The following is a 26,193-nucleotide window of genomic DNA, read 5'->3' as shown; positions in this document are numbered from 1 at the left end:
GGCAACTAATATTTAAATATTCAGGAAGGAAACTAATATCGGGACAGTGACTGCATATGAAATAGAAAAATACATCAATTTTTCGAAAGATCAGTTAATAATCGAAAGCTCTTTTGCAAAGCTATTACTTGTAAATTTTTGAATTCCTCTATTGATTGATTATATATAAATAGAAATTGTGTAATTGTTATCCTTTATTATGCATCAGTAATTCTATTTTGTAAGACCATTCTTTTGTCACGTGACATCAATGGGCGCTAAGTAACTTCCGTATAGCAGTATAAGGTTATAATTTCCCAAATGGAATAGTAGCGAGTAAAGGAGTTTACAGCTGTATGGTTATATATTTGAAGTTGGAATTTGTGGAATTCAGGTACGAAACAAAACGTAAAACGTTCGTTTTAACAGCTTACTTTCTATTTCCCCTGAGCAAACCCATAGTCGTGTATATGATTTGTATGTACATATCTAATTGTTGGTCCCATAGATAGAAATCCCCAGTGGCCCCAGGGGGAGACAATTTTTCTACGCCCAATCCGTGAAAATAACTGCTTTGATATCTATCATGTGTTACAGTTATGTGATAAAGGACGACCCTATAGATATAGATAAAATAGACGTCAAATACTGCCCGTATTAAGTTTTATTTTTATTCAGCTAGAACATAAAACAAAATGTATATACATTGTACCTTCATTTGCTTGTTTCTGTTTACTGGTAATCTCAAATATCGGATTTTCAACAACAAAATTTTACAAAAGATATATATTTTTTTAAATGACTCATGTTTAAAAACTGACAAATATATATTTATTAAAACCCACAGGTATTCAATGAACGGATGACTGGCGTTGAAAACCAACATTTCAAAGTAGAATGAGGTTAAGATATTTATAATTAATATCTAATTATATAATTTTATCTATATAAATACAGTACTTTTATTCCTTTGTTTTGATTTTGGTTTGCTATTTGATAAGAGAAGTGTACTTTTATTTTCAAATTTACAAAAATATCATCTCATACATGTAGATAGTTATCTAAATAGTAAAATATATAATATGACTATATGATATGAAAGTGTGTTGACTTTGAATTTTGTATGTTTGTAAATAATGTAATGTGTGTCTTGGTAACATTCCGACACGAAGCTCACAGTTGCTTTGGTACAGGATTTGGAAAATAATTTTCATTGTTTACACTGAATTTATAATTTTTTATTTTGACCGCAGAAGAAAAGCTGATAAGTACATTGTAGTGATCAGTAAGTGGTATAGAATTAGAAATATGAAAATTTAGTGCAAACAAAAAAATAACTTAATAGACAAAGAAATCAAATAAATGAAATAAATGAAACAAATGAAATAAATGAAATAAATGAAACAAATGAAATGAATGAATAAATGAAGAGAATAAATGAAATAAATAAAATAAATAAAAAATGTAAAATGAATAAAATAAATCAAATAAATAAAAAATGTAAATGAATAAATAAATAAAAAAAAGTATATAAAGTAGAATAAAGAAATAAAAATAAATCAATCAAATAATGAAATAAATAAATAAATAAAATAAATAGAATAAATAAATAAAATAAAATAAATAAAATAAAATAAAAAAATAAATAAAGTAAATGAAAGAAATAAAAGACATTAAGAAATAAATAGAATAAAGAAAATAAAGAAATAAATAAATGCCATTAATACAATAAATAGAACAAATAAGATAAATAAATAAAGAAAATAAAATAGATCAAGTAAATAAAATAAGGAAAATAAAGAAAATAAAGAAAATAAAGAGAACAAAGAAAATAAAAGAAAATCAAGAAAATAAATAAAGAAATAAATAAAGAGGATAAAGAAAATTAACAAAATTAATAAAATTAATTAAAAAAAAAAAAAAAAATAAATTAAATAAAATAAAAAAATAAATAAATAAATAGAATAAATAAAATGAATAGAATAAACAGAATAAAATAAATAAAATAGATAAAATAAATAAAATAAATAAAATAAATAAAATAAATAAAATAAATAAAATACATAAAATAAATAGAACAAATAAAATTAATAAAATAAATAAATTAATAAAATAAATAAAATTAATAATTAATAGATAAATAAATAGATGGTTAGGTAGATAAATTAATAAATAGATTAAAAAAGTCATAAAAGTGAAATGCAGGTGTTTATACTGAAATGTAGGACAAACCCTCCTTTGTCTCCCTGTTCATGTTTGTACTGTTAAATATGTATCGAAAAGGATTAAACTTTAATATGGAGGCTGATGGGCTATTTTGCCAAACATTTACTCTTAAAATAATCAGTTATGGATCGGAATTTCTTTTTGGAAAGCAATTACACAAGGTACAAGATTATTTATTCAATTACGAAATTCGTGGTTGAAGTTTGCATCGTCCATCGGCCAATATTACGTGATATAAAGGACGATGTTGTGTAATTAATTTTTTTTATCTTTCCTGTATCTTCGTCTTTTTCATAAAGCCCATTAGGTTATGAAGTAAGAAGTTGGTGAATCCAAAAGATTTCTTTTCTCCTTTTCGCCGTTGTGTTTTACTCAGTATTCACTTCTTTAATTTGGAAAGTAAACATATCAAATGATGTTTCTTTAAGCGAATATGACTTATGAGGGAGACAGTTCCTTTTGGTTTTGCACCATGATCGATGATTATAATAGCCGAATATCAAATTGGCCCATCGTTTCTCCCACATACTGAATGCCACAGGTGTCACATGATAATATATAAATTGATTTCTCCGTTTTAAAGTTGAAATTAGTGTATTGATATAACCTTCTTTTGTAAAGGAGCTGATGAAAGATCTGCTAGTATTGGCAGCTTGATTTAAAACATAAGCATTTCCTTCTCCAACATCGTATGTAGCAACAAGAGTTTGAGTGGATTGCTTTGTTAATACAGTTGTCACTAATTTGTCATGGATATATTTAGGTCTTCTAAAGGTCATGACTGGTGATGAGGAAAACATTTCTTTTTTAAATTGGAATCATTCTCCATAGTTTTCCGATGCTTTTGAACAACGGATGACACATTTTTAAATCAGGATGGTAATTGCGAACAAGAGGTGATCTGTTCTGTTTTTTGCGGCTAGTTCTGTTTGCTTTTTCGAAAACTGTATCAAAGTTATTGCTGTTGTATTATCGAACAACCAGTTTACGTAGTATAAGAAACAAGAGGCCCAATTTATACACTCCTGTGAAAAAATTGTTCACGTTCTTGGCAATTCATGCAACAAATATTTCAATAGTACTTCAATTTTTAGTTTCTATATTTTATTTTATCAAGCATATATGATATTTCATTTTCTACTGTTTGAAAGGACTTTTGTTTGAAATGAATACTCCAAAGGGACATAATTCCGTTTTTTTCGTAGATTAATACAGGTACCAAAGGCAACTTAACAGCTGAGTATTTTGCATATTTAATGTTTCGATCACAAGCCCAGTAGTCAACACTTCGGTGTTGACATGAATATCAATAATGTGGTCATTTTTATAAATTTCCTGTTTACAAAACTTTGATTTTTTTCGAAAAACTAAGGATTGTCTTATCCCAGGCATAGATTACCTTAGTCGCATTTGGCACAACGTTTTGGAATTTTGGATCCTCAATGCTCTTCAACTTTGTACTAGTTTGACTTTATAAATATTTTGATATGAGCGTCACTGATGAGTCGTATGTAGACGAAACGCGCGTCTGGCGTACTAAATTATAATCCTGGTACCTTTGATAACTATTCGAGTAGATTATATCTTTGTTTTTTATCATCACGACAAAACAATGGATTGTATAACAAGCTCATAAATTTTGAACCACAATATGAAATATACTAAAGCATGGAATGGTGATTAGTGTAAACATTCTTAAATATGTTCTTCTGTTGAAATATTCTAAACAAATGAATACAAATTGAATGGAATTGTGATTTTTTCTGTTTAAATGAAACAGTTTATTATTCTGTTTAAATAAGACAACAAATGATTGGAAACATGTCGTTTATTCAGCCGTATCTGAAAGAAGTACAGAAGGAGGTAAACCAGCATGTAGATTTGGGGAATCGGATCTCTGTTTCTTTAAATAATAGGGTTATATAATATTTATTTTAGCCGAGGTTCTGTCATTAACCCAGTATTGCATTAATGGTGTCATAAGAATTCTTTCTATCTTCATGTCACAGTATAGGGAAAACGGTAGTATAATATTGCCAGCATTAGGTTGGTTTTATGTGTACCCAAGGCAGGCGAAGCAAGACAACTAATGAACGTTGTTACAGGATGTAAGGGTGCAATATATAAATTTTCATTTATCTATGAATAACTGCAGGTTGAAAATATACAATATAAATTTGAAACATATTGCAATATTTTCTAGAGAATTATTCGAAAAGACTTCTAATTTCATAAATTTGGTGTAAAATGACGGTGGGCATGGATGAAATAAACAAGCAACATTGGAAGTTGGTCATGATGCTATTTGGACTCTTTTTTTAACAGAATAATACAGTACTAACACTACACATAACTATTTTATCCAGGTTTTTATCATAAAAAGTGGTAAATTTAGAAAATGTTAGTACTAAAGTACCGTTTTCCCTATAATTTTCCGAATGGAATAATAGACATTAGGGAGTGTAATAGTGTATGATTATTATACCTGTTTGTCGAGTTTGTGGAATGATTAAAATTCTACTTTGACATGATAATGTATGAAGCAAAACGTAAAATTTCTCTTTATTGTAATTCTGAATAAATTACTTTTTATTTCCCACGTATGAAACCTTGGTCGTCTAAATAATTTCTGAGTACATATTATATAGATGAAAATACATAGCGGGAAACATTTTGCCACATAGAATCCGTGATTTACTTGATCAATACATGTGCTTGTAAGAAGAAACGATTATCTTCAAATACTGCGCAGCACATATCAAGATTTAATAAATCATTCAAGGATTTGTTTAATCTCCAACATCAAATTTTTAACCATAAAAAATCACAAAACATATATATTTAGAAACTAATTTGTATTAAAAAACTTACACAGATATTGATAAAAAAAACCCACAGGAATTCAATGAACGAATCACTGGCGTCGAAAATCAACAGTGTAAAGTAGAATGAATATAAGATATTTATAACTTATATGCAACATCTATAGTAAAAAAATAGGACAATCGGAAAGACACTATTATGGCAAAGGCAATTCACGCCAGAAGGTAGACACACCGTAATATTTTGAATGATTAATGATTTTTATAAACAGTTCATTTAATTAAAAATAACACATTAATGATAGTTCTTGTCAACACAAAAGTTATATACTTTTTAGTAGACATGTTACGAAAAGGTATATATTCTCTACGCTGAGGTTGACAATTTAGACTTTAAATTTGGGGACGGTGTCAAAACATTGATTATAGATTTAAACAGGTAAAATTTAAATTCTGCACGTCTTGGTTACTTCAAATCACATTTATTTATTCTCATTAAGTAACATCCTATATGACAATTTCTTTTGTGTTATCATTTCTGGCAGGGACGGATCTAGCCATTTGAAAAAGGGGTATTCAAACCATATGTCCCCATTCAAATGCATTGATCTTCCAAAAAAAGGGGGGTTCCAACCCCCAGACCCCCACCCCTTTGATCCGCCACTGTCCAGCCTATCGTGACATGAAAGGTGTACGCGTGCAGGAATAGGCGGGCTAGAAATGGGAGGGCTGATAGTTATACAAGTTCATTCGATTCCAGATTGATAACATTAACATAGTAAGCTGGTTAGATATTAGTCAGTTTTATTTTGTTGTATTACAGTTCCTGACAAAGTTCAACCTGTCGCTCCACCAATCCCGCACAGAGCTCTACAGTCTGATTGATTCGTCAGTCTGGTGTTTCCATAAGCTTCCAATGACTCTGAAAGTTTTTAAGCGCCTTGTAGCGTGTTCGACATATACCCGATACTCTGATATACGCAAATTCATTTTTTTTTAATATTTTCTTCTTTCTGCTCGTGGTTTAGCTCTTAGTTGATGGCGCCTGTAGCGGATAAAGAGGGGCGATCGACATGGATGATTTTTTTCCCGCTAAGATGACAAAATTCTAGGGGAAATCGAACTCCAAACCTAGTCCAATTAAAGGCAATAAATTATACTGTTGGGCATATTTTTGGTGTCCTATATATGAAACCACTTCGAATAAATCTAATATGATTTCTGTTGTCCCCAATCACCTATGTATGAATGCAATGTCCGCAAAAGATGAAGTTAAGATGTAAATGCAAAGTCATCTACTGCTGCATTTACATGACCGTGCCCCTCCCCCCCACCATTTTTTTGCATTATAGTTTCTTAAAGAATATTATGGAATTTATTAATATCAATTTCCTATATTTCTTATGGTACAAATGTCATTGAATATTCGTTCCATACGAATTGCCTCAAAAAGGAGTAATGCAGTTTTAAAATTATATTCAATGTATACAGGTAATATATTTTGTGTTTTGATACAGTCCCCACATTTAAAATGTAATTTGTCAACCTCAGCGTCGTGAATATACCTTTTCGTAACATGTCTAGTGAAAATATATTTATGTATGAAACAACTGTTAAATAACTTGAAATGAATAATCATTACTGTATTTAAATGATTTAGTATTAACTATTGTATTACATATAACAAAGGTGTCGAGTTTTCAGATAAGATAACTACACAAATACAGAAACAACCGAGATATATAATATATTTTACCAAATTGGAACATATTTAACGTCGATCATAACAATCTAATGCGTTCTGTGACCGTCAGCTGATGTACACAGCGGTCGCTGTTAGTATTTTTGTTTATTTATCTCTCAACGTTTTAAACAGTCTGAAACCGAAAACAGTAAAAATTACTTATTTGCAGTTGAACAAAAAGCTTCGATATACAAAATACCATTAATCAACTTCATATCAATATAGTTATATAACTTAGACGACATTTGATTACTATGTTCACCTTTCCATCTTTTTTTGGAATGAACTGTTGTCGATGAATAAAAACTTTCTTCTTCAAAATCGATCCATACTATAAAATTTATAAATTAAACGTACTGTTGACTGAAACCATATTTACACTTTACACGTGTGTATGATTGCTTTCAATCCATTTTTTGACATTTAAAATATTAACCAATACATTGATTAAACAAAACATGCAAAAGTAGTACTTAGTAATCAGCCAAAATAATCAAGAATGATTATAATTGTTATTGGAGTTTTACAATTTACCTGATCACAAAATGAATATATTAAAAGGATACTGACATTCATTTTGATCCTAAAATTTGAGATTAAAGATATTGTAACATTATAAGTGACATTTATACACTTTCTTAATGTATGAACAGTTTTTTATTAGGTTGCTAGATTTAATCCTGTGTCAATCGTACGCATTTAAAAAAATGAATGTTCGAAACTATTTTGCAACATAATTATTAAAAGTGTATTTTGACGCAAATGAAATATGGTTTGTAGTGCAAAAAAAAATGTTATGGTAAAATGTGGAGCTGTTTTATTAAAATAAAATGCCAATGTTGAATACACATCGGATAATTTATAATCCGGTATAACCGAATATAGCGTATCATCTTTGGGTAGGCACAGTTATTGGTATTCCATTTGGTAAAATGATAATTTTTAGTTGAAGTATTAGGAGTAGATTTCAAGAAAATTTTATTTCAAACTGTTACCGTCACACTTTCTTTGTTTCTTAGAAAAATGGCTTCCATACAGGACATCCATAGAAGACTGCTTACTAAATTAGCGTCCTATATAGATCCTACAATAGATAAATCTGATTTCGAAAGTTTGAAAAAACTATTGACACAAACTCCAAAGGAAAGAAAAGATGCTTATGATATGTCATCTCTGCTGACCATATTAGAAAGGAATGATACTATAGCACCTGGAAAATATACAAAATTAAAAGACGCAGTATCAACCATTGATGTTACAATAAATAGAGAGGTAATAATACCAGCTGAAGCTGAAATCGAAAGTTTAGAATCAAGCATGTTAACTTCTCAAGGACAAACAGAGATTCTACCACGTACTTCTCAGGGTAAGTTTCCTCACTAAATTTAAACTCAACCTACTCTTAAGGGTTGTTTTAACTAAAACCATCACTTGGCGTTCACTGTCGTCCGTTGTAAAAATTTCAAAAACAAATTTTTTTCTTGAATATACTTGTGTCAAAGTATACAAAAACCCTCCACGACTACCAGGAAATATACCACAAAAATGAAATGGTTGCCAATGAGACCAACGTTATTCCCCCAAAGACCAAATAAGGTAGAAGTAAATAGATATAAGTAGCCATAATCCCTTTAACAATGAAACAAACTTTTAACATATCGAAATGAATGACAAATGTAAAACAATTCAAGCAAGTAATCTATCGGCCTAATGTATGAATCAAACAATAAATGAAAAGCACATATGGTATACGACAACCACTGAATTAGAGGCTGCTGACTTTGCAGAGACACAGACATATTGTGGGGATGTTAAAAGTTAGTAGGCGCATATTATCCCACTAACCTGGGACAGTGGTGAAACATCAAATCATAAAAAAACAAACTTTAGCGCAAATACCGTAAAGCGGGTAATTTTCGCGTGATGTTTATTTCCGTTTATTTTGGCGGGTCTGAGGAAATCGCGTAAATGAATTCCATGAATTTTTTTTGCATACGTTCGATACTTTCTGATAGCTAAAGCGTTTTGTAACCTATCAATGTTTTCCCATTCGACGGATCAATAACGGTTTAAGTTCATTCAAACAACATCAGGCAACTGTGCACTGACCATCAGGTGTTAATTAGTTTATTGGTTACAGAATAGAATAAATAATGATATAAGATTGTAAAGGTGGGGCTAAAAATACTAGAGGGATAGTTTAATCGTTTCTAAATATATTGTCATAAACAACACAGTAAAAAATAGGATGTGCCATAATAAGTTTCCAATAGATACAGACAATCTTCAACACCAAATCTTTGTATTAATGAAAGAATTTTGTAAAGGTTTCAAATGAATTGTGGTTACACAATCCTTGACTTAATATTTTAGCAGCAATACATAAATAAATTTCACAAAAACATAAAACGTCACTTCATACACAACCATAGCGAAAGCGTTGGGATATGATGATAATATGTCAAGGTCTACCTTCTTTTAGATGTTCAGTAAGATCATAAAATGATTCCTAAAAAGTGTTACGTGTATTGCACATATATGATAAATTTGTTTTTTCCGCTTTTGACATGAAAATCATTGTAGAATAGAGAAAAGCACTAATCAGAAAATGTCAACAGCAAATAACTGTATCAAAATTGACAATATGACAGGTATCATCTATTGTTCTTTAAAAATAAATAAATAAAATATTTTGATACATTTTAGCGTTTTTGGTTTTATTTGTAACATATTATCAACTATGAACAGAAACTAAATACAACATAAATGGTTAGCAATACATGTTCTGCAAATATGTCAATATCTTTACAAACCAGGAAACACATCTGGCTGGCATTGTATTTGGTTTAATGATTGATCTACATTTCAAGAACACTATACATTGTTATATAGTTCGAATCTGTAGATATTTCCCGATTGCAAATCGGATACGTTTCCTGATATTAGAACTAAAAACAAACACACTTGATTTTAAATATCTAGTATGGCTTCGTTGTAAAAGGAAACGTTCAAATAATTAAGTGATTTACCTTTACCTTTGCATTTGTTTGAATTTTCCACTTCCGCAATATTGTGAAAAACAATTTAAAAGAAATTGTAAATCTGTTCTGCATTAAACAGGTAAAATTGCAGTGTCAGCATACATTTAGATAAATATCTTAAAAGAAACTTCAATTCATGTTTTACATTATATGTATTATATGTAAATCTGACCATCAATACTCTCCACGAATCTTTAAAAGTATACAGAACATAGTACAGTAAGATCTGCAATTTTGTAAACATTTCAGACGTTTGTTTATTGCATGTATGTGTAGTTTGAGGTGTAAGAACTTCAAATCAACTATAATCAATTCTTAAAAAAAGTAACATTTATTTGACTCAAGACAAATTTATATTTTGAACTTCTTTGAAGATTATAAAAGGCTTTTTCGTAGTCCCCATGTGCACTGATTGATCAAACATTTTCCTCTCCTTTGTGGTACATTTAATTTTAATCTGCTGTTAACGAATCATGCCATCAAGTGAAGACTTAATCTATGTTTGACCTCTAGATCAAAGTTTTTGCATAGCTTCTCTTACCGTATTTGTGATCTAACGTTAGTCCGTACAATTTTTTTTTCAGAAACAGTTCCTTATTACAGTTTGGAGCATCCAGGTCTAGATTATCAACTCAATATTGTTTTAACAAAAATTGCGAGAGAACTGGTTTCAGATGATTTGGAAATTATGAAATTTCTTCTTAGAGGTAATTCTAAACATTAGATGTGGAGATCGTGAAGACAAACGTTGTACAGTTTGTGTTTGATAATTTAGAAGCCCGATCTATTTTCTTGTTGTCTAGTTTACTGTTATTGTAGAGTGCTTACCCTTTTTAGCCACCACCGTCGCGGCGAGGGCATTACATTTTACCCTTGCCCGTCTGTACTTCCGTCCGTCCATACGTCAATTGTACGTCTGATTTATGCCCCTTTATGAAAATAAGAATTGCTGAATTTTTCGTTTCCGTTCTCTTATTTAAGTGTGCCTCAACCAAATGTTATAAAACTTATACAATGCTATGCTCCTCATAACTCAGATCAAGTTCGAAATTGGGTGGCATCACTTTACTGTTCTATAATTGTGCACCTTTATCAACATAGAAAAAGGTGATTTTTCGTTCTCGTTTTTTTAACTTTAGTTTACCTCAACCAAATGTTATGAAACTTACACACAAAGTTTATTATCAAAACTTACATATCAAGTTTGAATTTAGGTACCGTACTAGAGTTATGCCCCTTAACACATTGATAAATTGCTGAATGTCTTGTTTCCATTCTCTAACTTTAGTTTGCCTATACCAAATGTTATGAAACTTAAACACAATGCTTATTGCTATATAACACAGATTAAGTTTGGATTTTGAGGGCGTCTCTTTTACCGTTCTACAGTTATGTCTCTTTAAAAATGAAAAAAATGCAGAATTTTTGTTTTTTTCCGTTTTTCTTACTTTGGTTTGACATTACCAAATGCAGTGAAAGTTAAACACTATGCTTATTTCCACATAACACAGATCAAGTTATAAATTTTGGTGGCGTCACTCTAACCGTTCTAGAGGTTTACCCCTTTACAAATGGAAAAATTGCTGATTTTGTAGTTTCCGTTCTATTATTCTATTTTGTTTCAACCAAATGTTATGATATGATTGCCAATGAGACGAAACTGCAAAATGTGTTTTCCCACATAACTCAAATCAAGAACAAGTTTTGGTAGTATCACTTTTACTGTTCTTGATTTATGTTTCTTTATAACGATTTATGCAAGGGGGGGCATCCTTTGTTTCCAATGGACACCGTCCAAATCCCCCTTCCCAAAACACAACGGTTATAACATCGACATTGTATAAGAATCTAAGCATGGTATTTTCTTCAACATAAATACAAGCATTTAAGGCAGACCTGCAGTGAAAACAATGTTGTTGCAACTTACTAAGTAACTATGTTTGACACTAAAACAAATATGTGTCTTATTCTTGAATAGTTTGTCGCTACATAAATTTAAAAATGTTTAAGAAAAAGAAATAATACTGGCACATTAAATAAATGCTGATAAATTTGCACTTCGAAAATATAAATCTTAAACAATCAATCAAGTAATAAACACTCGCAATTATTATGACTGGACATAAATTCAATGAAAAAGAAGACATGTTGGTACTTTTAGCGTTGTCAATAAAGGTTGGAAAATGTAGACTTGTATAGCTCAAAATTTGTGTATGTGAAATGTAAATAAGAGTAATATTGATTTATCCTCTGAATCTAAATGTATCTAAAACTGAAATATAAATCAATACAAATCCAGCACATTGGGAATTTATATAAATATTTAAAGAATACGTCTTATTTCACTTTACTATAGGTAGCTGACTATCATATGTGCTTTTGAGTATAGTTTTTTTCCCATTTTTGGGCCGTCGATTGTTCGTTTTCATAGTTTAGCATTGTATAAAGATGGGATATCTTAAATCGATTAGAGATATGGTTTTTGGTCATTGTTGAATCAGTACGTTGATGTTTGGTTGCTTTAATCTGCTTCATCTGAACTATGTTGGATGGCTGTCTCGTTGTGACAAAGCCTCCTTGTTTTTAAACTTAGAAAAGGATAATGTGTTATATAAAACAAAACCATTCCGATTCCAACAAATAATTTTCCGAAAATGAAATTTTCAAGACGCTTCTTTACTTTTTGACAACATTTACACATTTGTTACGAATATATGTTAATTAAATAGCAATCGACACTAACTTTGAATCAATCTGTATTCTTCTTATACAATTGTTCCTGCTCAAGAGATGCGAGATTTTTTAAAAGAACAAAAAGAGGGACGACAGATACCAAGGGACATTCAAATTTATAAATCGAAAATAAACTGAAATCGCCATTGCAAAAAAAACCAAAAAAAACCCAACAGTACATAAATAACTGTGGGTAATCACATGTGCAGCGGAAGGATAAGAAAATTGTGCACCTTACATGTCTCCTGTCGTGTTGCAAATGTTGACACAATTCCGAAATGTGATTGCGCAATCGTTTCACGTACTATGTTGTACTTTGCAATATGAACAATACGGATACGACTTTAAAGATGATGTCTGTACACTATATAATTAAAAGTTTACTATTTTGGACACTTCTATCCATTATAAAGTGAAATAAAGGATACAGTTAAAACTGCCTCATATCTGACTTTTATCTAGAAATTGACAATGAGAGCTGATTGAAAACTAACTTTATGAACTAAGGGGTTATATCATCTTCTCAGTAGTGAACATTCCAGCAGCACATACATGTAGAGGACATTTCTTAATGTTGATATTATGTCTATTATATTCAAAACTTCGCGCTTTGTTCCTGATTTCCTTGAACGCGTGAAGGTGTCTACAGAGATACTATTGCATGTGTATTGGTTAAGTTGAAGTCATCTCTTTGAATGCTATAAACCACTTGCTTGACCGTCATTGAACATGTTGAATTTCTGTGTCAAAAATGACTCCAGGTATATTCCAATTAACATCACTACTATCCCTTCCTCTTGTCCTCTATGCAAAAAGGTTAAATCACAAAAATACTGACCTCCGATGAAAATTCAAAACGGAAAGTCACTAATCAAATGGCAAAATCAAAAGCACAAACACGTCAAACGAATGGACAACAACTGTCAACTTCAAGATGTTTATCTAGTGTTGTATAGCAACATAGTGGGTGTCACTAATGAAACAGGGTTTGATTACTCTTCGTGAGCGCCTGTGATCAATCCCAGGTTTTGGTAGGGGTTTGCTATGTTATGTTTTGTGGACTGGTTTGTTCTTTCCTTTTTTTGTGATGGAATTGTTAGTTTCGCTTATAAGTTTCGAATGTTCCAATGGAAACTATCACATGTTGTTTTATAATCAGAAACTATCAACACTTTCAATGTTCATTAAATTAACAAAAATGGCAAAAACAGTAGACTGACCCCAAAGTTTCAGTTTTTACATTTAGTGGACAGTTTTATAATCTTTTTTCTTTCAATATTCTCTTGAAAGCAATAGTTCACACTTTGGTTATGTAACACCTTAACTATGTATTGTCTATAACATAAATCTGTCGCAGAAGATCCATCAAACTTATGTTTGTTGATTTAATTAAAGAACACTTGATAAACTAAATACTTGAAATTTATGAAAACATTCTTCTGTAAATATAAAGTATAAAAAGTTGCATCTTGTTTCTATTTACTTTCAACAGGAGAAGGTGGAACTGCAAGGTCAGTTTTAGAACAACTTTCAACGCCACTGAAGCTTTTTGACCATTTGATAAATGAAGGTAAATTGTCACGGGATAATATTTTATTCCTGCAAGCCATGTTATACCATGCTAGGAGGATCGATCTATTTAAACAGCTGATAGACTACGGAAAACAGAATAGAAATACTTTGCATTTTTATGAACCTATTGGTAATCCAGGTGAGGAAAATACATAGATATGTGTTAACTTTTTGGAATATAAGTCAACTCAACATTGTCAGAACTTCATTTCTGCAATTCAATTTTTTACTCAAGCATAATTCAAAAATGAGAAGTTTAATCATCAACGGCAACACTGTAGATATCTCCCTAAACTCAGCTATATACTACCAAAATGCTTTTTTTTTTTACATATTTCGTTTCCGTTTTATATAACAGTATAGTTCATAACAACAGTGGCATACATATAGTTTACCCAATCAATTAAATATGAAGATTATTGTTTAATAATGACATTATTAATGTCAAAAATATGTAAAATAACCGTACAAATCACCAAAACATAGAAAACGTGATTTATTGTATCACTCGAAATATGTGCATTGCAGACAATTTATACAAGTATTTTGTGTAAGGAAGGGTTAAATCCTAATTTAGAAAAAAATCCCTCTGAATCAAACAAATTCTCTGAAACTGAAATTATCAAGATGCTAGAGTTCTTGATTGACAACATACACAACGTTTAGAATGGCGGACGTGTTTGTCAATAAACTATCGGTCTTCCTATTGGAAGCAACTGTGTCCCTCCTCTTGTCAAGTTGTTTCCGAATTTTTATGAGGCTGACTTCATACAGGAACTTCTTAAAAAGAATGAAAAGAAGTTAACAATATCCTTTAACTGTACTTTGCTCTATAAAGATGATCTTCTCTCACTAAATAATTCAAAATTTGGTGACTATGTGGAACGCATCTATCCCATCGAAATAAAGATAAAGGATACAACAGATACAGTAAAGTTTGTTTACTATCTTTACTTAAAATTAGAAATTAACAATGATGGGCGGTTATAAACAAAACGTCACGACAAGACAAAAGAGATGATGTCACTTTCCCATTGTAAACTTTCAATTTTTATGTAGCAACATTCCAGAGCGCTGCATACGGAGTAGGATTAACTATAATAGCGATTACTTATCTATTTCAGCAAACGGGTACCGAGATGTCAAATTTCATGTTGCTTTTAAAGAAAATCTATGTACAAATGATGTGGAAGACATAAGGACCACGGCTGCTAAATACCTTGGTGTGGGAGTACATTTAGTATTTATCAGAAGTTGTGTGCTGACAAATAGCTTTTTAATTACATTAATGGTTCCTGAAGTATGTTTAGAGTTCCTGTTGAATTTAGATTCTTCTGCAAAACAGTCATTCTTGTCTCTTGGAATAGACTTTCTCGTGATCGATGACGAAACAGTTTTCATGAAAGAAGGTAGGTCCTTTAAATTGAGGCGAATTTGACTAGCATATTTCCATTTCATTTTATAGAATCCGGCACTCAACAAACTGACATATTTTTTTATCATACTGTTTGTTACCAAGTAAATGCTTTGTGTTTCTCAAATTGTTCTCATACATTTAAAATATTGAAAAAGATTGACTTTTTTTATTTTTTTGCATATACTTGAAATGCCTATTTCATAGATTTTATCTCCCTTGTCATTTCATTTAGTTTATCGACACAATAACCTCAACCCTAAAGTGGCAGATTGTTTTATGTTATCAGTATCCTTATGTTTCTTTACTTCACTTTCAACATTTTCAGTTTTCCATATGGTCGTTTTGTCGCACCATATGAGTATTAATCTTGTGTGTTTATGAACGGACCGGACCATATTTGGTTCAAACTCACTTAGCAGACGGCTCATTAACCGACCCAATCGAACCGATTCCTTTATTTTTATAAAATTGTCTGAATCTTGGCGTATCTGTGATTTATCCTTCGAAAGAATCATTTAACAGTGTTTCACCTAGTCTGCTTTTCGTCTGAAATTTAATCCTTATGCGTTTTGAACATGCACCTGTTTTTTCGTCTTTTTTCAAAGAGTTTAACTTATTATTTCAGAGAAACAAAAATGTTCTTATTTCAACGTGCTTTCAATCAGTTATTGGTTTCTTCCTCTTATTTTTACGTTTTATTTATGTTATTGTAAGATCGTATAAACTAGATCAAGAATAACTTAGATAAGTAAAAACATTTAAATATCTTAGAATTCTAATTCAATAAAAACACGAAAATAACTGTTGAATGAAACAGTGTCTCATCGGCACTCATACAACATCTTCTTATATCTATTGGCTGTCAAATTAATGATCATCGATTTAACTCAAATTTCTATATTCTATTTATAAAATATTAAAACGTATATCCAACTTATTAAACAGTCTAAAATACATAATTTACAAGACATGGGCTTTAAATATGTATCATCGTTTCATGTATATTTTAGTCTACTCATAAACTATGGAGTTGACCTACGAAGTGTGTCGACAATCTTATATGCGGTGTAAACATAAACATAAATATGAATAGATAACGAACTCATGCAATAAATTGTGTAAATCTGTTTAATTTCATATTATAGATTAAAAATAAATGTTAATCATCGTTTATACCTGTATAAGAATGCTAAGTTGGATCGAATCAGTCAATCAAATGATACACCTTTGTTTAATTTTCAATATTGAAATTATTTTCCTTTTAATACTCATAATTTATGCGTAATCGATCTCTAGCTACGGGGTTAAAGCGAAGGTCACATAACTACGGATTCATTGAGGTCAATTTATTTACTTGCAAGTGAATAATTCATCATAGATGGTTAGAAGCTTATTTTGACAAAATTAAACCATAACTTATGTAATTTTCGACCTATTGCGCTCGTATAAATTTAAGGACAAATCAATAATGACCATTTAAATTTTTTTTTTTACTATAATTCATACCTGAAAATAAAATTAAGAAATAATTCATGGGGGCTTAAATATATCGTGATTTTACCACGGGTTGGCCCTTTATGATAATTTTTTTACCCTGAGCGATAGCGTGGGGTAAAATATCGACATAAAGGGACAAATCGTGGTAAAATCACGATATGTTCAAGCCCCCATCAATTAATTTCGATTCTAATAGGACGAATACGACAATTGTTTTGGATCGAAGCGCTCTAGGTGAAGGCATTATTTGCTGTTCCCATAAATAAACGCACTATTAAATTGACGTAAAAGAACGGAGCAAACTGAGTAAGTGACATGCTCAAACTATTTACAATAATATATTTAGATATGTTTAGGTGAATCTAAATGACAATTGTTCTTATATGTCTTATAAGTATAAAAAAAATGGTTTATATGACACATTTTAACATCGTTTGTTTACGTTTCCTTGTTTGTGATGATTTTCGGTTTCACAAGCGTGTATTTTCATGTAAAATGCTTATATTCAGACGTCATACAAGTCATAGTATCTCATTCATAAAAAAAGCATATGACGTGGGAGTACGATCGGAACAGCCCTAACAATATATTCATATTTTACCACAGGTGTGTACTCAAAGTGTTTGAAGGACGTCATGTAAGAATTCACTTTATTTCAGTAATCGTATGTTACAATTATTGCAATCTGATTAACTAAATAATTGTTTCATTTATAGGCAACTTTTTCAACCGTCATATTGTCAACTTATCAGACACATGAACAGTTAGCATAACTGTATATAAGTCATTTTAACTTTGAATATTACATTTATCAACTGAGATTGTACACCATCTATATTCTTTATACATTTGTAATTGGTTTTTAATGTGTATACACAACTATTTTTTAGGCTTAATTGTAAAGGAGGAGCTAGCTTCTGACAATCAAATCGCCGTAGATCTTAAGCACTACATGGAGCAAACTGCATCGCTACGAAAAAAAATAGAAAAATACCAGCTGAAAGAAATGGAAAGACATGTACCGCATTGTTCTGCTTATTCCAGTATATCATGGACTGTAACAGCAGCGATGTTTTACCTCATTTTACAAGATCAACGAAAAGGTCCTTTGGAGTCTGATAGTATTAGTTCTAGCAACGTATATTTCAAGTTGATGGAAAAGATCAAATCCCTTAAATATGATATGAATTTAATTGAAAGTCTGCTTGAGGCAAGGAGTTTAGTTGAACGAAAATTAAACTCGAAAAGTTATCGACTACTAATTATGCAGCAGACGGCTCATATGCAAATGCTGGAACACATGTTAGAACGGGCCAAATTCAAAGAAAATAAGCTAAAATTTCTACTGCAAAGAGGATTAACTGATCCAATTCTATCAGAGAAAGATGAAATGATATTTCATCTGAAACAGCTGCAGCCATTTTTGCCTGAAAAGATACAAATTGAAGTTGGAGTGGGTAAGCTTAAAATAAATGTCTTTGTAATCTCCTTTTACTATATGTGATGTTTATTTGCTGCTATATAATCTCAATATCAGTCTCATAATGTGAATATCATTACATTCTTAATATTGGTAAAACATAAAATCAAATAAAATAATTTAGGGAATCGATGTTAGGTTATTCTGCATTAATTGTGTTATCATGAACGTGTTAGTCCTTTCAAAGATGTCACTTAATGTGACATAATCTGTATCATAGTCGAAAACTTTCTGGATAGTTTTCTTATGATAATGAGTTTAACTAACATACGGTGGGAATGATTGATGTCATTAAAATTACAATCTACTATGACAGAGTTATTGTCCTGAATTACTGTTTATTCATCTTTGAATACTAATATGTTCGTACATTGATAACTTCTTGTCTTTGATAACATTTATTTGTTTGTTTTTTATATATAAATAAAATACATTTAATGAGTACTGTTGCAACACTGTAGGAAACCAGGCATGGGGTAATGTAACTTTGTAATTGTAATGCATGATAATGCATTACATTTATCCAAGTAATTGTATAAATGTGTAATGCAGCAATTTTGGCATTACATTGTACATGTAATTGTAATTTAATGCATTACTTGATAAAATAAAAGTTGTGTAATTTGCATTACATGGCATTACTTTTGTTCACATACTACATATTTTTGACAGATTGTTGGACATTCAAGCTAAGCAGGATTTAAAATTTCTGGATTAATGAAGATCATAATCATTTGGATATTGCATTTTTTTATCTGAAAAACATAACTATTAAAGTGTTTTATTGTTGTGAAAACATCAATGAATTAATTTGATCATGATTAAATAAAAGAAAATTGACCATTGTCATAAACAATAATTAGTGTGTTTGACAATCAATCTATTCACCATTTTGACACTTGGTCATAAATTAAGCTCTTTGTTTATTATATAATTAGGAAAGAAATTCTCAATAAACATTTTTGATTGGAATAAATAAAACAAAAAGTATATTTATAAAAGTGAAGTTTGCATTAGTTAAAATAAACATTAAACTTCATCTCTGTAATTTCTGTTTAGAGAAAACACAGAGATGTATGTATTGAATAGACTTTTTACTTGTTACTTAAATTTAATAGGTATACGGAACAGTTATTGGACATTCTAGAATCTTTTGTGACTTCTTGTTGTTTTTCAAAATCTTTGATTTTTTTTTTCACTTAATAATAACATTTTCAAATGTAATGTGTAATTCAATGCATGACTTTGATAAATGCATGAAATTGTAATTGTAATTTAATGCATGTTTTTGTCAAAGTATTTGTAATATAATGCATTACATTGCAATGTAATTCGCCCAATGCCTGTAGGAAACCGATAGAAACTAACTATACAATACTGACGCATTTTAGTAATTTTAAGATACTTATATATTGTGTCTAAAGACAGAGGTAAACGAGGCTTAACTGTCAACTAGATAATAGTAATCGTAGCAATAACAGAAGGCGCGCTCGAGTAAACAAGTAAAATGATAATACTTTGTTTGACAACCATACTAAAACGTAAAGTGATTTGATTAGCTTAACTAAATGTTGCTGTCTTTCGAGATATTCTGAGGATTTAAAAAAACAAATACTAAGTCTTAAACTTAAGATTTGAAGTTGATAAAAGGTAAATCAATACAAAGTAGATTCTCCAAGAGGCCTGTGTCGCTCACCTGATATTTTAATTTACAGTTGGTGCATGAAATAATGCAACCGTTATACTTTTGCTTTAGTTTCAGAGATATAGGTAAAAAAAACTGCATTTTCTCCTATGTTCCATTTTTATTCATGGTGGTTGGCAAACAGGGTCGTCGGACACAATTGTTTTAACTAGATACCCTAATGCTTATTGTGGCCAAATTTGGTAAAATGTGATCCAGTTGTTATTGAAGAAAATTTTTGTAAAAGATCACGAAAATTTTCGAAAAATTGTTTAATTTGACTTTAAAGGGCAATAATTTCTTATTGTGTTGATTGACCATTTTGGTCAGTGACCATTATTGCTGTTTACAGTTTATCGCTACATGTATCTATAATAATATTCAAGGTGATAATCAAAAACGGCAAAATTTTCTTAAAAATACTAATTCTAGGAAAGCAACACAACAACGGCTTGTCTGATGCGTCTGAAAATTTCAGGACAGATAGATCTTAACCTAATGAACATTTTTACCCATTGTCATATTTGCTCTTAATGCTTTAGGTCCAGATATATTTGTTTGCTCAAATTACTTCATCATTTGTTAATCTTTAACCTCGCGGTGTATTCAGTAGTAACCAAATATGTATAAGTATTCTCAATGACAATGTATTCGTATAAACAAAATTAATAATACAATTGGATACTTATCAAATGTAAAACTAATATTCAATGAATTATCAGTGGGCAATTACATAGAATAATTGTATTGTATTCTTTTTAGGGCAGAGTATGGACAGAGATCAAATAGAACACATTTTTACGAAAATGAGTTCCGAACTTCAAGAAAAAGATATGCAAAGGCTACGAAAAAAATTTCTGGTTACTCCAGATGAAGAAATTATACTTAGGAATCTTAATCATTGTTTCATTAAAATCTTAGCTATTTCTGAAGCAAATCGAGATGGAATGGTTGATATAGGTGAGTGGAGTTATAAAAGTTTCCAAAACGATAACACATGATTTATTTCTTCTGTTTAGAAGGATTTAAATATCAAAACAAAATGTCTTAAGAGTAAAACAAATATAAAAGATGTGGCAGAATGCTGAACAAAAGGTTGGTTAATCGTAATATAGCTTTGATTTTTTTCTAAATCAATTATAGTGTTAGGTAAATTATATATATATGAATCCATCAGTTTTTATGGACCTCCCCTTTTTCAATTTACCATGCAGTTTAATTTTTTTGTTATTCTTTTTTACCAATTTTTTTCGGTCATATAATGTTATGGCGTTGTCAGCGTCGTCGTCGTCGTCAACCGAAGACATTTGGAATCCAGATGTTAACTTTACAATGAGTGCACGGATCTGTATGAAATTGTATCACAAGGTTCATACAACAAATGTAACATGTATATTTGGATTTAGATTTTGGGGGTTATGACCTAAATCATCTATAAAGAAGAGGCATAATAGGGGCCAAAAAATATACTTTTCAGGTTTCCGGTCAATTACTGGTCATAAATATAAGTCTATGAAATTGTACCATAAGGTTAAAAACCGAGGAATGTCAAGTTGGGATTGATCAGTGTAGGAAAACAGCTCTTGTATGATTACTTATTTTTTTAACTAGTTTCAATGGAGTTTAATTCAAAATCATGAATTCGTGGGGTTCTTAATACGCTGAATCTAACGGTATATTTAGAATTTGTAATTATGGCATTTTTTAATCAGTTCAACATGAGATCCAAAGGGTCTAGAAATAAACTATGTTTGATTTCTTCAATTATCGAATTATTGGGGTTCTTTAATATGTTGCATCTTTCTATGTATTTGAAAAAGTAGATGTTGGTCTCGTTTTTAAATTGGTTCACATTAAGGTTAAAATGATCCAAAATTAAACTTTGTTTTAAAAAAGAATCTTGGGGATCTTTGATATGTTGAATCTAATCCTGTATTAAGAATTTGTATGTTTGGACCGGTTGTCAATCGGGTCTTAAATAAGTTCCAAAGGGTTGAAAATTTATTTGCTTTTAACAAAATAATAATTCAAGGGTTCTTTGGTATTCTGAATCAATCATGTATTTAGATTTTTGATGTTTGGGCCCGGTTTTTAAGTTGATATACATCGGGGTCTAATCTTTTTTATATGTTTCAACCAAAAAAACAGTATATTAGATTATTTGTTATGCCAAATCTAACGGTGATAAATTTTGGATAGTGAGCCCTGTTATCAAATTGGTTCGCATTGAGTACCCAAGAGTCTATTACTAAACTTCATTAAAAACTCGATATGCTGATTCCTACCATATTTTAGACTTTATGTATTGAACTATAATAGGTAAATGTATAATTTCAAATCATTTAAGTACTTATATCAGATTCACTCTATGTCAGAGACTTTGCTCTGTCAAATATTTAATCAGACTCCAAATTCAGAGATGGACTATAAAATAAATAGAAGTTGAGTCATAGATATAACACCAGCAAATATAATCTAGAGAAGAAGTTTTCAACTGATATAGCTTGCAATTTACTGTTCAATATAATATATTTTGAAAAGTGATTAAAAGTAAGTTTGATACATTCCTTAAAAACTATATTAGTGAGGAAAATCATTTTTACCTGAATTTTGTTGATAATTTTTTGTTGTAGCGTTGTGTGTTATTCTGTAAAAATCAATTTCATATATTTTGTTTATGAAGCAAACCCCTTTAAAACCTTAGCTATTATTTTCCATTAATAAATAGATAAACAAAATTCGTCTTGTACTTGAATATACTAAATCTAACCATATATTTAGATTTTGGACTGTGGTCCATAATTAGAACAAGTCCAATTAAAGATTGTGTAGTTCTTTCATCAAATTCATAATGTTCATTTTGTGTCAAAACATAAACTGTCTCTAATACTTAATCACAATAAAAATTAATAGATGAACAATCTTGAATCTAGTGTCGTCAACTGTTCATGGTTCGACCTCTGCGGTCGTACCAAGCTGCGCCTTCAACTGCAGTTCAAAGCACAAGGTTATACAAAGATGATCACCAATATACCTGTAATATGTTAAATCAAATAGTCTAGCTCTTTCGATGTTCTCTTTTTGTAACAAGAGTCTTAATTAACACCAACTAATATGAAAATAAGAAAATGTCGGTCAGCAGAGGTGGATACTTGGTTCAAATAGGAATGCCGATAACCGGCTGGAAAATGTTATCTCCAAATCTAAAATATGCCGTAAATTCATACTGAACACTTGTTCGTCAGTGTATATATATAAGAAGATGTGGTATGCGTGTCAATGAGACAACTTTCCATCAAAGTGATAGTTTGTGAAAATTGAATCATTATAGGTCAATGTACGGTCTTAAACACGGAGCCTTGGCTCACACCGAAAAGCAAGTTATAAAGGGCCCCAAAAATGACTAGTGTAAAACCATTCAAAACAGGAAAACCAGCGGTCTAATCTGTATGAAAAACAAGAAACGAGAAACACTTATAAACCTCAACAAACGACAACTACTAAACAATGCATGTTATTTGGACTAATTTTAAACAAAATGTGTTGAATAAGATCCCAAAACAATACATTTGCAGCTTTTTTTCCGGAGAACTGCATGGTTGATTGTTGCTTTTATACGTGTGTTTAATTTCAATTGTTACACAGAAATGCAATCAGAAGAATTCATAGCTTATTTTGGTAAATTTGATAGGGTTGTAAAAGCCTTAATCTTAATCACTTATCTAGTATTTTACCACGGTATAATTCAAGTAAAATATTTGCATTCCAATATTGATCATACTGCTAGGCACATACATTATACTACATATGAACAAAACTCTACATATTAGTTTCATTATGACAAGGACAGTCTAAAGAAATAGATATTGCAACAAAGAAGAGCAAATTGTTATGTGTCGTTGTCGTTATGAAATCATTAAAAATAATGTTCATTTTCTAGGGAAATTTGGTGAAAAAATAATATCTGCTGTCGATCGGAAAGACTTTGAGGAAAAATGGAAAGCAAGTATGGAAGGTATTACAGAAGGTCAGAAGCAAAAAGGGACAGAAGTAATAAGGGATACAGAAAGTGAGGTTTTTCACCAGCTTGCGTCAGTGAATAAGAAAATGGCTAATGTCGAAAATCTAATAAGAAAGTCAAAAACATCATTCCAATTCGATGATAACGAGGACAATACTATAGAATTGATAAACTACCTATCTCGTAAGCCAACAACAGAACCTTGGGCATAATTCTGTCAATTTTTTATATTTCAGTTTCGTATTTACTAGTGTAATTCGTATAACATAGATAGATTATTGTACTGTAATGTTATTTATAGAAAAAAAACTCAAATATAACAAAATCTCTACGACCGAAATCTAAAAAGAAGCAAGTGCACATCAGTTCTATAATTCCTTTAGATACATACATGCACATTTGTATCCAGTGTGATTCTTTATTTTATATACATCATATGTATTGTGCTCATTTAAATCATTAAATGATTGTATTCAAATTTTTTTTATTTCACATAAGAAAGGGTTTTTTTTATTGTCCATTGCCATACATAAGTATAAATGATTTGTACATTATAATCCATTCAACCATTGCGAGACTTGTTTGAACAATATGTATCAAAGCAATAAATGTAAACACAAAGCGATATGATCTGATATTTAATTTCATAATTATTCAACAATAGGTACCAGGATTATAATTTAGTACGCCAGACGCGCGTTTCGTCTACATAAGACTCATCAGTGACGCTCAAATCAAAATTATTTATAAACCCAAACTAGTACAAAGTTGAAGAGCATTGAGGATCCAAAATTCCAAAAAGTTGTGCCAAATACGGCTAAGGTAATCTATGCCTGGGATAAGAAAATCCTTAGTTTTTCAAAAAGTTCAAAGTTTTTTATACGGGAAATTTATAAAAATTACCACATTATTGATATTCATGTCAACACCGAAGTGTTGACTACTGGGCTGGTGATACCCTCGGCACTTACTTGCCACTAACTAATGCAGGAAAGAAGTTAACAAAGCGTTCCAATCCTGAAAAAAATATTGAAAAACGATGTTTCACTGGTAAAACTAAAACAGTCAATTGTAATTTTTACCTTGTACACATTTATTTTCCCCAGTTTCCTTATTTTTCAAGGCCTTTGACCATTTCCGCCATTTTTAATTTCTATTTATTATAGATTTTTCTTGAAATAAAGAAAATCTGCTAATGTTTTTTCCTTCAAACTTCTGCATAAGTTGCAGCTTCAGGGGAGATTTTAAAAGCATAAATAAAACTTGGGGGTCACTGATATTTTAAATCCGCTAAAACGGAAATAATCTTATAATCGAATTGTGGCGGGAACTATAACTAACGTTATAGAACGACGTTGCTAGCATAGGAGCATTTATTGCAATGCTTGGAACTATTGGGTTGAATTAAACCTTTTCACTACAAAATATAATAACATTTTTTCAAGATATTTCGATTATTCATTGATATTTTTATCAATCTATCGAAACGTTAAACATTAAATACAGTAACAGTTTGTTAAAAGAATTGCCAAAGTTGAAGTCATCTTAATTTTTAAAAGGCATTTGTTGTAAAAGGAAAACGAATGTCTACCTTGTGCTATATTTTAAAACTTGCAGATTAAAAATCTTCTACTTCGGAAGACTGAGGGTATCCGGACTGAAAAGTAACACGTTCTATTTAGAATACAGACAGAATAAATTCATTACCTTGTCCATTCGCACCGGGAAGATATACCCTAAAATGCCGTGTTTAAAAATCCCCAAACTTGGCTCTTTAAAAAAAGGCCCTTAAAGACACCATTTTCGGAAAAAATCTAAAATTGGATAACATTTCCGTAATTACACAACGCTCCATAATCGAACCAAAATTAAGTTCCACTTCCAGTTAAATTTTGAGTTCACGATTTTTATTTTTATTTCGAACATTTATTCCAGTAAAGCCTCGGTCACACCTAACCGGATAGCACGAACGGACGC

At 30.5% G+C, this 26,193-nt stretch overlaps 1 protein-coding gene across 1 annotated transcript; it reads left to right on the top strand.

The window, feature by feature from the left end:
* The first annotated feature begins 222 nt into the window (after positions 1-222).
* Positions 223-24,694, top strand: LOC139503093 (uncharacterized). Its single transcript, XM_071292770.1, has 8 exons — positions 223-373; positions 7,791-8,137; positions 10,397-10,519; positions 14,038-14,256; positions 15,242-15,526; positions 17,922-18,488; positions 20,958-21,155; positions 24,136-24,694. Exons 1-8 carry the CDS (start codon positions 336-338, stop codon positions 24,426-24,428), a joined length of 2,070 nt encoding a protein of 689 aa, XP_071148871.1. The 5' UTR covers positions 223-335; the 3' UTR covers positions 24,429-24,694.
* Positions 24,695-26,193: the final 1,499 nt, after the last annotated feature.

This window comes from Mytilus edulis, chromosome 14 (assembly GCF_963676685.1).
Source record: "Mytilus edulis chromosome 14, xbMytEdul2.2, whole genome shotgun sequence".
Classification (NCBI taxonomy): Eukaryota; Metazoa; Mollusca; class Bivalvia; order Mytilida; family Mytilidae; genus Mytilus; species Mytilus edulis.
Note: the sequence above shows the minus strand (reverse complement) of the source record. Positions and strands in the feature narration are given on the sequence as shown.